This window comes from Vigna umbellata, chromosome 8, assembly GCF_029865625.1.
Source record: "Vigna umbellata cultivar VRB3 chromosome 8, Vumbellata_1.0, whole genome shotgun sequence".
In the NCBI taxonomy this organism is placed as follows: Eukaryota; Viridiplantae; Streptophyta; class Magnoliopsida; order Fabales; family Fabaceae; genus Vigna; species Vigna umbellata.
Window position 1 is genome coordinate 15,580,406 of NC_142172.1, and position 13,424 is coordinate 15,593,829.

General features: G+C 32.1%; 2 protein-coding genes across 2 annotated transcripts; both read right to left on the bottom strand.

Moving 5' to 3' along the window:
• Positions 1–3,072: 3,072 nt before the first annotated feature.
• On the bottom strand, positions 3,073–5,365 carry LOC124819911 (putative RNA 3'-terminal phosphate cyclase-like protein). Its single transcript, XM_047291515.2, has 6 exons — positions 4,980–5,365; positions 4,726–4,878; positions 4,441–4,619; positions 4,187–4,362; positions 3,847–4,063; positions 3,073–3,529 (listed from the first exon to the last, which is right to left on the bottom strand). The coding sequence occupies exons 1-6, from the start codon at positions 5,182–5,184 to the stop codon at positions 3,320–3,322; spliced, it is 1,140 nt and encodes a 379-aa protein (XP_047147471.1). The 5' UTR covers positions 5,185–5,365; the 3' UTR covers positions 3,073–3,319.
• Positions 5,366–6,171: 806 nt separating this feature from the next.
• LOC124819910 (amino acid transporter AVT1A-like) lies at positions 6,172–10,497 on the bottom strand. The gene is made up of 12 exons (XM_088097831.1): positions 10,090–10,497; positions 8,766–9,016; positions 8,453–8,667; positions 8,247–8,270; positions 7,976–8,156; positions 7,668–7,887; positions 7,435–7,570; positions 7,299–7,322; positions 7,047–7,188; positions 6,883–6,926; positions 6,625–6,687; positions 6,172–6,382 (listed from the first exon to the last, which is right to left on the bottom strand). The coding sequence occupies exons 1-12, from the start codon at positions 10,266–10,268 to the stop codon at positions 6,290–6,292; spliced, it is 1,572 nt and encodes a 523-aa protein (XP_087953957.1). The 5' UTR covers positions 10,269–10,497; the 3' UTR covers positions 6,172–6,289.
• Positions 10,498–13,424: the final 2,927 nt, after the last annotated feature.

Below are 13,424 nucleotides of genomic sequence, written 5' to 3' on the forward strand. Positions count from 1 at the left end.
ACAGTATAAGCCACCACGAGTGCACGACCTGCCATAGCTCGACAATCATTTTAAGTCCGAATGAGTCAAGTTTAAAGTATAACATGTTATGATGTGTGATCCAGTTTACTTGAATTAAACATGTATGTTATGTGTTATTATAATAGTATGATCTTTGTATATCTAGTTCATCATTGCTTTTGTGTTTGTCTGTGTACTGTCTTCTCTTTTGTGATGATCACCTTAATGGTGTGAGCTTAGGGATGCAATCTTTTCAGTTGGCTAAACGAGAAGTTAGATGAGAAGTTTGAAGTGTAGGTTGTACTTTTGGTTCTTCAAGTGAAGAATTTTATTCTTTGAAAATCTATAGTTTGTTGTATCATTATCTATGTAATGTTCGTTTTAGTAATTTCATATTACTAAATTGGAATGTTACCCAAGTTATTTGTTATTTAAATTAAATTTAATAATTAAAAGATTTACTTGATAATAAAATTTTAGTTTTGAAAAAGAGTTAGTAATAGGTGCTGTAAATAAAGAATAAAGAATAAGATGAATTAAGCAAATTGATTTGAATTAAATTTGACAAATGCATATATATAGTTGAAATAATTTAATTTGTTAAAATTTTGGTATAATTTGTTAGAAAAATAAAATTAAATAATAAGTTGATTATAAGTAAAATTATTTGAAAAGAAGTGAAGTAAAATATTAGATATTTAATTAGAATTACACTTAATGACTAGAAGTTGACAATACGACGATGTTTAAATATATTTTTTTTTGGTGTGTCATGGTGTTGTACAGTATAAACATTTTTTTGGACCCATAATATTGTTCTCTTAAATCCATCTTTGTTTTTATCCGATTTTACATCGTTTATCTTTTGATATTCTTTTCATTTACAAATTTGGATGTCGTATTTGGCCAATGTAATAAAAACTTATTAAACACAAAAAAAAATTATTACATAAATTATTTTAATTAAATAATACATTTATCAAATTTAATTTTACAAAAAGACAATCATAATTATAATATTTTATTATGATTATTTTTCTATTATCATATTTACAATATATTTAAATTATCTTATTTATTATAATCATTCTTTAATTTTTTATTCCAATTAATTTATAAATATTAAATTAAATATATTTTTTAAATTTATATTCACATGAGTTTATAAGAAAATTATAAATTTTTAATAAAGTGATTTATTATAACTAAATATAAAAATCTATATCATTAAAAGAAGAAAAATGTTACTAAGAATTCGTTTCTTAAAAAAATATAATTTCAACAGCAAACATGTAAAATTAGAAAAAGAATTATTAGAATTTAGTCTTTTGAAAGAAAAAAAAATGTATATGAAGCGAAAAAAACTTATAATAATCTACTCACGAAAATAAAGTTCAGAGACAAAAAAAAAGTCTATTAACAGTAACATTACTTTAAAACGCCAACATTGAATTAAGAGTTAATTATAATAATTACATTAGTTTTTGAAGTTGAAAAAAACGAAAATACTAACAGCAATTATAAAAGTGAAAACCTTTATAAAACCTAAATATAGAACTGAAACTTCCTTATAATAAAATAAGTATAATATCTATTTTTGTTCCAATTTTGGTTGGAAATATTCGAAATGGTCTCCATTTTTGTTTGTTGTTCAATGTTGTCCTAAAGAATGTAATTTATGTTCAATTTAGTCATTTTTGCAGACGGTGTTTAAATCCTTAACGGACCAGATGTTTAATAAATGACACATCACCCTTGACACGTTATGATCATCTCCTACCTCCAGAAACCCTAATTTCTCCTACACAGAAACCCTAGCCACCACCTAACCCTAACCGTCGCCGCCACGATCACGGCCAACCACCATCTTCGCACCTCCGTCATCTTCTCCACCACCTAAGCCCTAATTGTTGAAAATGTATTTCTGATTAGAGTCTCAGCTCGACAGACCACCATCTCCGCGCATCATCTTCCTCGCGCTTCCAAAACCTTAGGCCGCCACCACTGCTGCACAGTAAAGCCCATTTCAGGCCGTCGCCGCCGTAACAATCGCACCACTCAACGCGAGAACCTGCAACCACCACATCTCCATCCGCGACATCATCCATGGCCGCAGCTACTACTACCACTCTCCCTTCTTCAACGCGCCGCCACGGCACACACCTCCATCATCCTTGCCAACCCCAAACCTGCAAACCACAAGAACTAAAAATCCACCGTGGCACACACCTCCATCACCTCCACTGTTCGGTAGCCTCACCCTTTCAGCTGTTCGGTTCCCTTCTTCTTCTCCCTCACTGCTCGACCTCTTCCTGCCTTCCAACTCACAACACTACAAAGGACTCCACGTAAGCCAATACATGACATTTCACTCTCTAATTGCACATTTGGACATCTGGTCGTTAACGATTTGAACGGCATTTGCAAAAAGACCAAATTGAACACAAATTACATTTTTTACGACTACGTTAAACAGCAAAAAAAAATTAGGACCATTTCGAATATTCCCAACCAAAATTGGGACCAAAATAGGTATTATCCCAATAAAATAAGACTCTACAGCTTCTTATATGAAAATAAGACCATAAAAGTTTCTTACGAGGACTTTCTATAGTAAATGCTCAGGTTCAAGTTCAATTATAAGGAAAGGCCCTTGATCTTGTATGACCCTTATGATGAAGGTTTTATTCAACTTGTGTTTCCTGATTCTCAATATGTTTTTCTGGGGTTACTTATTTTGAGAACATCTTCTCTCACACCACAGCGCTCATAATATAATGTCTAGAGCTAAAGGGTCTTGCCAGTTCATATCCCTAATTTTACTAATAGCTAATGTCAGATTCTTCAAACTATCAGCTTGTTCCATAGTGTATTTTCGCTAATTGCTAATCAATTTTTATGTTTTCTTGTTGGAAAATCTTGCAGAAGAATGTAATAAAATATGATGCAGCTTTATCAGAGCATTAAGTTTTGGAGAATCATAGACACTAACAGCCGCATGGTTGTTATACACAGGGATTTTCTTGAATGGTACTGATAATGATAAGTGCTTGTTCTCCAGGACAAAAGAAATGCTAAAAGGAATAAAATTCATGCTTAAAACGCTCAAATATATTTATAGCTAGCAAAACTGGGTTACAATTGAATCTGAATTTCACCTGTTAATTCATACGGGAGAAGGGTACATCATGATCATTGGCATAATATTACATATTGAAGCTGCTGTTGAGGTCTTTTCCAGGTGTCAAAGTAGCAGTTGCTTCAAAATTGCAATTCTTTCAGACTTGTATTTTGGATTTATAACACTTTTGAACGCGCTTTATGATACCTTTCGAGAAAGGTTCTTCATGCCATAACCAACACACTTGAGAAAAACTGACTGTGTGTTCGGCTCTGGTTTGATAATGAACTTCAAATTTAGAAAATCCCTTATGTTTCTAAGAGTCTCAACCCCGTACTGAGAAAGTTTTCCAACGCGAACCTTTGAAACATCTTGAGGGCATAGTGCACAAAGAAGAAATAGCAAGCCCTATAAACCAAATCAGTAAAAAGCAATATCAGGGGAATCCTTCACAAACGGGCTTAAACTTCAACATATAGACTAGTAGCTACATATTCTAGCACCATACTATGAAAAAAATTATGATTTTTTTTATAATAGATTTTTTTTATTTGTGATATAATTTTAACATAGATATAGATTTAGTATGGTCTTTTCATATTTATTTTTTAAAATAAAATATTCATGTAGCTCTACCCAACCAATATGAACTTGTTTGAAAGAAGTTTTTGTTACGTGCTTAATACCAGTATAAAAGGGCAGAAAGAAACTGCCGACATACTAACCTGATGTGTTGAATCTACCACTCCATTTTGAGCTATCTCACCAAGTAAAGCATTGGCAGTCCCCACACCAATATCCTCTGGAGGCATCAGGTCTCTTTTTGCGTCATCTGGAAGGCTAGAAGTATCATCATCCCTGGAATGAGAAACAGCAGTGTCTGCAGAGATGAAGCAACCAGAAGTAGTTTCCGCAACAAGCGAAATCCCATAGCCAGGAGAACTGCACGAGCGAATGACAAACAAAAGGAGTTACAATACTATGACTTTCCCTATTTCTACCAAATGTATTTCCAAAATTGAAATTCCATGTTGAACAAATTCTACTGAGTGGAAGGAGTCATACTTTCCAGCCTGAGGACCTGATCTGTGATCAGAGAAAATGTGCACATCAGAAACCAAAGGATTGATTATTCCACGGGTAGCTTTAATCATGCTATTTTCAAACTGAACGGACACCCTGGTTGAAAAGGTAGTTCCTCTAATTTTCTTCACAAAACCTTCATCAATCCAACTAACAGCCTGCCAGGAAGAACACATAAGATAACAATCAAACTTAAAAATAAAAAACGAAATCATAAAAAAGAATTTGAAACTTACAGATAGACTCTGAACAACAGGAAGTGATAAAACAACTTCGCCACCACCATCGGGAGGTAATCCACGACTCTCTATTTTAAGCTCCAAGCCTTCAGAGGGAACTCCAAAGCGCTTCAATATGGGTAAAGCAGTAGACTTGAAGGTATCAACGGATGGATCCTTAGAATCATTCGTAATTCCTGACAAACAATATTAAAAAAAGTTATAATTTAAACCATCCAAATATCTTGTAAATGGTCCTTCAGAGATAGGTTTCAAAGTAGAATAAAATTATAACTACTATACCTTTGAGCCTAATCGTGAGGGGCTGTTTGGCAAACAAACACAACACAATGAGTGGCTCCAGAAAATAGGCAATGGAGCGCGAGACGCCACAATCGTGAGCACGGTGTTGCCTGCCACCGATAATAGTTCCAGGCTTGTACTTTAATTTGGTACCTGTCCAATCCAAATAAAATGACTAACCAATCCTCTGGTGGTGGTTTACTGCAACTAAACCTGATTGAAAAATTAAAAAAAAAATGAAATTAAAGAAATACCAGTTTCGTTGATTTCTACATGGCAATCATCGCAGACAGTTTCAAAGAGACGGAGGAGTGAAATCTCGTGGTTGCGGAGACCTGGCCAAGTCTCGTCGGCGCGAATGTCTTCGATGAGAATGGGAGTCGAAGAGAGAGTAGCGAGAAGAAGGCGTTGCCGGAAGCTCTGGCTTCCCAGCAACCTCTTGTACGCCGTTTTCCCCATTCTATGCAAACACCTGTGTAGTTGAAGCTGCAGATTTTGATGCCCCGGTCAAAGAATGCAGAACGGGAAAAGAAGAAGATACACCCATGAGACCTGTCAACTTGATCCACAAATACGACCACGAGCCCATCAGCCTTTTTTTTTCTAACCTGGAAACGAAGAACAATTGGGGGTTCTTCCGGCACCCATTGTTTTCTTCCTGCACTCCCCAGTTTTTGCCAATGCCAATCATATATTAAATAGTGGCTTGAATACTATTTTTGTTTCTATTCTCGTTCAATTCTTTTCATGTAATCATTTTCTTAATCAAGTTTTAATTTTTCGTTTTTTCCATTAATCTTTCTTATAATTTCATTTAAATAATTAATGGCATGTGAATATTATATATCACGTGTCACATAATAATTTTTTTGTAATTTTTTTATTTTTAAATATTTTTAATTTTTTATTTAAAAAAATTTATAAATAATACTTTTGCAGGATTCGTTCGATTATATATATATATATTTTAAAAGAATGATAATGGGTTATATATTTTGTGTTTATCTCTTGGTAAATCAATTTATATTTATGTATTGTTTTTAATATATATACTACATTAGACACTTATATTAACTTTAAAAGAATCATTATAAATTGAAAATCTTGTATGGCTAGCTAGCTAGTTTTAAGAAATTAATTTCTTTATTTCCGCTCGAATTAACACTAACAATTAAATTAAAAGACGTAACGTCAAACACATAACGTTTTTTTTTGGATAAATAATTTTAAAAGTAGCTAGATAAATTAAATCCTGAAAGGACAACTTGTAGTAATATTTGTGTAAGTTATGATTTGTTCAACCAAACATATATAAGTAATTTGTTTTGTTCTTAATTTTAATGCAATTATATTTAAAATATTCAACTAAATATTTTAGAAATTGATAATTTTATCAATGTATATTTTTTTCAATAATATTAACTATAAATATAAAAATATATATAATTAAAACAAACAGACGGATTTAATATCTATTTTAAAGCTAAAATAACTTGTACACACAGTAATCCAAATAGATGTAGGTTGGATTCAGAAACACTCAGTGCAGAAAGACTACAATGTCTCAGTAACTGTCTGCAATACTCAACACAGAGGAGTATGTTCCAAGGACTGCACAAATCATTCCAAGTACAGCAATTGCAACACTGAGTGCAACCTGTTAATTCCAAAAAACAAAAGGGAACTTAGTAAAATAGTAAGAATGGATATTCACTAAAATATGAAAAAGTAAAAAGGAAAGTGTATAAAGATGACCCAGTATTGTTGAATATATGGTTCAGTTTTAAAATTAAGCCTGAAATTATACTCTGATGTATGTAAAATTGGGTTGCAAGAACGATTCTGTGTTATCTATTATACTTTTTATAGGAAAAGAAAAATACAAGATCAGACTGTTACCTGTGACTTTGTAGCTTTTTTCCCAATAATTTTCAGGAAACATAAAGTTGGCATTATGGCTGACTGAAAGAAATGTCATTGTTAAAATTAGATATAGCAGTTTCATTCAAATTCCTTGCATGAACTGAATGAATAACAATAAGGCAAAGTACAAAGGACTAAGAATAAAATAACAACATAGAAAGTTATACAATGATTCTATACATATCATAACTGTTGAAGAAAAAGAGATAGAGATATAGTCAATGCATTTCTTACCACAAGTAAACTGAAGAGAGAACCAATTAAAGCCATCACAAGTCCTGGAATTACAATAAAGTTATCATTAGTTTTGAAATTATGAGTATATGGATATAAAGCTAACGTTACATAATTTTCTTAGGTGGTCACAACCAATAGTAAAATCTAAATCCAAAGCTTACCAAAAAAGGGAACCAGAAAAGCAACACAAACTGTAGATGCAACAAGGGCTGTTCTAAGAAGAATGAAACACCAATATGTGGATGAGATTCTCTCTGGCAGCAACTCCTCTAAACTCCTTGCCAGTGGGTTCAGCAACAGAGCATATGTGTTTACTGTTAAGGAAAAGGCTAAACTAAAAGAGGACTAATGAATTTTGCAAACCATAAACCAATAAACAATCTTTCATAAATTATATAGCTTTGGCATAAAGGATATTTAGTGAATGGGTTAATAACCTGAAAGAACAGCACAGAACATGAAATTCGGGGTCAAAAGTTGTTGCTAGCTAGAATAACACTACAAAAATAAAAGTAGTGCTAAGAGACCAAAAAATTCTCAAATACTCACCGTTGTCCACAATGCAATTTTGGAAGCAACAGCACCTGGTGGCATATTCAATGTTATCTGAGACAAAGTGCCATCACCAAACATGAGAAATCCCATGATTGCAACGCTTCCGTATATCAAAACACACAAAGAAAAACTGTACCCAAAGAAATGAGTCCAAGAATCAGGAAAAAAAACATCAAACATGTTGTGTTTTGTTTTGCCCGTGAAAGAGAAGTTACTAGGTATTATACCATGTTATGAGGGCTTTGGTAAACTGTGTCTTGTCAGCCATGGACTGATAAATGTTTGGGAAAACCGAATGTCCTGCAAAGCAAAATCCATAGACACCAATAGCAAATGGAATGCCATTCCACTTTACCAATTGACCAGTGTGATGGAATCCAACACCTTCTGTGGTCCCAACAAAAAGCACACAGATAATAATCAAAAGTGTTGCAACAACTCCTCCAGCTGCAGATCATATTACAAGTTCCGATAAGCACATGTTAAGAAGAAAAATTTGAAAAAAAAAAAGGAAATATTTTGGACTTTGGAGCACCTGATAGATAAGAAATTAGGCGAAGATCCTTCAACCAAACAGTTGGGAGAATAATAAGTGCTGTCAGAACTCCAAAGAGATGCATAGTGTCTAACTGGAAAATACCCAGATTTAAGGAAGTACCAGGAAACAGACTACTGAGGTTGTCTCCTTCCAAGGTGATGAACTCCACACAATATGACTGCATCCATTAATAGAGATTGTACATGTGGTGTAGAGCACAAAATGCAGGTGTTTCAAAGGAAAGAGAAGAAATAGGAAATGCACTTACATATAATTCAATGTACAAAATGATCTGCAACAAATATCATAATAAGTAAGCATAGTAAACATAATATCTCAGCAATCTCTTACAAGTATGATGCAGATTTAGATTAAACAACAGAATGAAGTCATGCTCTTGTACATTTTGTGAGGACCCTAAAACATATAAAGATCAAAGGTAATTAATTTAAGTAGAGAAATAGATTAACTCACCGATACAACAATCCGGCCATATCTTCCAAATGCAGCTTCTCCTATATCTGGGTAGGTAGTGATTCCTTCTCTGCTTTCAAAGCAGTGTCTCATAAGAGTTGCTGTATAACAGCAAATAACTGCAAAAAAGAGCATCACTGCAATGCCGATCCACCCAGCTTGGTTCACTGTGTATGGTGTAGATAGAAGGCCAACTCCAGCCATCACATTAACGCCTACCAAGATACAACATGTCTCATAAAATGAGCAAGTAGAAATAGATTTTTTTTGCATGCATGCATAGTAACAAGATTGCTATGGAATAACACAGTACTATTGAAAACTGTCTGAGTGAAGCTGCATCCATATCCAATGGGTAATTCTCCAGTGAAATGGCGTTGTACTGAGGCTTTCTCCCACCAAGTTGATTGATTAGTGCCTTCAGAAGATAGAAAAGGTGTCTTTCCATCAATGTCTAAGCTACTCTTTGAACGATTGTCAAAACTAGAATATATAAAACTCGGCCCTCGCAGAACTGACTCCAGATTTGGAGCAGCAGCTATTGTGTAAGAATCCGTAGTCTCTCTGTCATAAGAAAAGAAATGGGGTGAAAACAACAATAAGAGAACAATATCTGAGCTCAGCTCATTAAAGTTACTATAAACCAGATAAACAAATACTACCAAAGAAATTTAAAACAAATTTGATGCCATACAAATCAGTTCTCACTCGGAAAATTGCAATTCAAATCACTAACTATTATAAATTTGATGTAAGAATTTTCTACGAAAACTCTTTCATGGTCTACATCACCACTTGTATACACTCCCGGCTAATTTTCACACTCTCGATTTACAAGAAAAAGTTCTAAAATCTAGTTATCTATCGAATGAAGATGAGTGAGATCATAGAAATGGGTCATGATCATGGACACATGTGGTTTCACACCGTATTATGATTTATCGTTTTGCCTGCAAAAAATATAGAAACTGAACTGCGAAGAAGCTAGAAAATGACAACTCTAACTCTGCAGTGTTATAAAAATCAGAACAAAGATTGTGCTATAAATTAGCCTTTAAAATTAACGGACACGACAAAAGGAGCCAAAACAGATGTTCGACATCCAAATTTCAAACTAAAATTACAAAAACCACATTTGCTCCTCGACCAAGTTCGATTCCTAAATATGAGCCGTGTTAAATACTCACAAAAAAAATATTGTTTTGTCGTTTTCAGTGGTCTTTGTGGAAAATTTCACACTAATAAAAATATGAGACTAAATTAAAGTATACACATAAAGCAATCTCAGATCAGAACTATATTATACATAGCTCCAGCACATATCTTAACTATCATGGCTGGATCTATCGATCACGCGCCGTGGAACTATTTTCAGATCATGTTTAACATCATTCTCATATGCAAACTTCATGTTTAAAAAACATTAAAACTCTCACACAGACTACAACACGATGAAATGAAACCAAAGCATGCAAGTGAGGCAACATGAACTCCAAGCGTCAAAACAGAGAACTTGACCATGATTGACTCTGATGACAGAATAAACAACGAATCAAAAACATAAAGGTTTGGAGCAAAGAGAAGTGAACAATGAAGAGTATTAATTAATAATATATGTATGTATATTATATATATACTTGTAACTCTGAGGCCATTGGTGAGAAGAGAAAGAGCGAGGCTCGACATCACTGTCTTCTTCACTGCTACTTTGGTACTTGTCAGCTTCAATGTCCTGCTGCTGTTCTGCATCGTCGTCGTTCTCGTCGAGCAGAAACTCAAGGTCTCTCTCCTTGCTGATGTGATCGTTCTGAACCATGGTTATGCGTTGGTGATGATGATCTGATAGCAGAATAAGGAAATAAGAAACTAAGAGAAGAAGAGAAGAAGAGAAGAAGAAAATGTCTGGTGCAGATTGGGTTCGATATGGAAGCGAAAGAGACAGAGCGTGAGACAGAGCGTGTGACAGAGGTATCGAGAGAAAACGTGAAGGAAGGCAGCAAGTGAACGAAAAGAGTTAAAAAAAGTGTGAATGATTTCACTGAGAGCCACAACGTGGCGCGGCAACTGGCACTTATTGTATGGATCGTCGAAATTAGAACACAATCCTTAATCGACAGAAATCATTATTCAATAGGAAAACGACACGCAGACCCAAACAGACAGACATGCTTGTTTATAGCAAATTTCAGAGATCAAACTCTCCTTAAATTATTGGGCCGTTACAAATGTTATATGACATGACAGCTTCTAACTTACAAAAGTCTTATTAATTCTTCCTGCTTTGTCCAATCATAAATAATTAATGAACAACAAAAGAATCACTTTAATTTCATTAATGTATTTTATATCTACTTCCCTTCTATTTCAGTTTAATTTAACATATTAAAAGAATTTTTCTTTTGCTTTATGTTTCTTCTTTATTTGTATATACACACATTTATTTTGTAATCCCAAATAATATACACTTTTAGTTATTACTCATATTTAGTTTTTCCTTGTAAATTTATTTATAATTTTTTTCTATAGAATATTTCTAATTATTTTTTATTATTAGAAGGTAATGACATTTTTGTACGTAAATAATCTATTTAAATCTTCTAGTTTACGTTAAAAAATAAATGTATTTATTTCTCTATTTAGAAAGAATATATTTGTATAAAACTTATTTTTCAATATTTTCCAGTCTAGTATTATTTGGTTATGTAAGAAGATGGGTTTTTCTGAATATTTAAATAAGTTTATGATTTATACATTAGTGATGATTTAATTATTGGTGAGTGTAGGTATTAGAAGCTAGAGGGAGTTGGGTTTGAAGTTGAGATTTTTGTCTTGAATTGAATGGCAGAGAAATAAAGTGAAAAAGTGGTTTTAATTTGTTTTCTTCTAAAATCAAAATCAGCTTTTCCATTTTCCCTACTTAACCATTTCTTCTTGTCTTCATTCATGTAAGACCATCAAAACTTTTCCTTAGATTGGACTGAAGGATGAATTTGGTGGAGTAAAAATTAGTGGATTTGATGGAAAAGAGAGATGAATGTAAGGTTATTTGGATTAAAAAAAAGTTAATAAAAAATGAGAAAAAACTTTATAAAAGTTTGTTAATAAATTGACTAATGTGAATAATAAAAAAATTATTATTATTTATTTTAATATAAAACATATATTAAAGTAAATTAAATAATATAAATACAATTTTGAAATCTTTATCTAGTTTTACATTTTTATCCTCATTTTAATGGGTCAATTAACCCAATGTGTTTATATGTTTCTTACTTATAATTTTTTGGACAAATCCAACACACTTCAATAATGTTATTTTATTGTTTTTACTTAATTACTACACTCATAATTTTTTATTATTTTTATCTAATTATTTCACTATTATTTTATCATTTCTCTACCATCACTCTATAAATATTCACATACTTTTTCTTCAATATACCATTTTTTTTATACCTAAACTCTTCATCACAATCCAAATTCTATTTGCTTGTTTATCTTCTACATCATCCATCACTTACAATTTCTAGAAAAATTTATAATTTCTAGAAGAATTTATAAGATAAGGGGAAGAAAAACATTTATCATTTTATATATTTTATTTTATCTATATTTATTTACTTATTATTATTATTTTATTAGTAAAATGTTTATAATTTAATTTTTATTTATGAATTTTTGTTATTTTATTAATGAGATGTTTATAAATTTATTTTTATTTGTTATTATTATTTTGTTAGTAAGACTTTTATAATCTTATTTTTATTTATTTATTTTATTGTTTTATTTGTTAAATGTTTATAATCTTATTTTTATTTATTTATTTTTATTAGAGATACTTATAATCTTATTTTTATTTATTTATTGTTATTATTTTATGAGTGAGAAGTTTATAACACCATTTTTTATTTTTTATTGTTATTATTTTTATAGTGATGTGTTTATAACCTAATTATTTATTTATTTTTTGCTATTATCTTTATTTATTAGTGAGATGTCTATAACCCATTTTTATTTATTTATTAATTTTTTTTATTTAGTGAAGCATCATAATCTCGTATTCATTTATTTATATTTACATTATTCAATGAGTATCATTAAACTCCTTTTTAATTATTTATAACTATTTAGTAAGGTATTTTAATCTCATTTTTATTTATTTAGTTTACATTTAAATTATTTATTGAGTTTCAATATCTAATAATTATTATATAATGAAACAAATATTATGATAAATAGATATTTGAATTATTGTAGCTAGAGAAGTATAACCTTGATGATATAAATAAGTAGATGTTGATTTATTTATCGTAATTAATTACTATTAAAAATTTGACTTATTATAGTTACACTAGTACAATTAAGGTATACCGTCTCGGTTATTTTCACTTAAAGACACCGGTTTTACAACCGATGCATATTCAGACGAGGTAAAAAAAATGGATTTTTTGACTCGGTCCTGAACCGAATCAAAAGGATTCAGATTCTGACTCGGTTCACAGACAACCGAGGCAGTAGAGTTTTTTAATTTTTTTATTTTCAACCGAGATCAGTGTTCTTATGTTTGTTTATTTTCTTTTTGTGGTTAAACTTCTTTCTCTTGTCTGCAATGTTTTTCATATCCATGGTCTTTGAACAAAATTTGTCAAACTCAAAAGAAGGGGAATAGGAAGCAGAGAGAGCAGACGGGAGATCCAAACCAAAATCAGATATCCAAACCAAAAACAAAAAATCAGAGATCCATTGAGCCATCCACCTGCAAAGAAACAGAACCAAAAACCAAAAATAAAAACCAAAAACGCAAAAAAGGGTTTCCGCCATTGCAGCCGCCGTCGCGGGCTGTCTCGCACACCGTCGCGGGCTCCCACCACACCGTCGCGGGCTCTCGCCACACCGTCGCGAGCTCCCTCGCCGCGCCATCGCGTTCTCTCTCACCTCCCCGCGCCATCAGAGCTTTCTCGCCTCGCCGTAC

Excerpts from the sequence above, each read along its gene's own strand:
- LOC124819910 (XM_088097831.1), bottom strand. The coding sequence starts at position 10,268 with ATGGTTCAGAACGATCACATCAGCAAGGAGAGAGACCTTGAGTTTCTG. Across the intron at positions 7,571-7,667 it reads ACCAAAGCCCTCATAACATG|TTTTTCTTTGTGTGTTTTGA; the intron begins GTATAATACCTA and ends CTTTGGGTACAG. Across the intron at positions 7,189-7,298 it reads TTAACCCATTCACTAAATAT|GCTCTGTTGCTGAACCCACT; the intron begins CCTTTATGCCAA and ends GTAAACACATAT.
- LOC124819911 (XM_047291515.2), bottom strand. The coding sequence starts at position 5,184 with ATGGGGAAAACGGCGTACAAGAGGTTGCTGGGAAGCCAGAGCTTCCGG. Across the intron at positions 4,363-4,440 it reads CTGTTGTTCAGAGTCTATCT|GCTGTTAGTTGGATTGATGA; the intron begins GTAAGTTTCAAA and ends TCTTCCTGGCAG. Across the intron at positions 3,530-3,846 it reads TGGTAGATTCAACACATCAG|GGCTTGCTATTTCTTCTTTG; the intron begins GTTAGTATGTCG and ends TTTGGTTTATAG.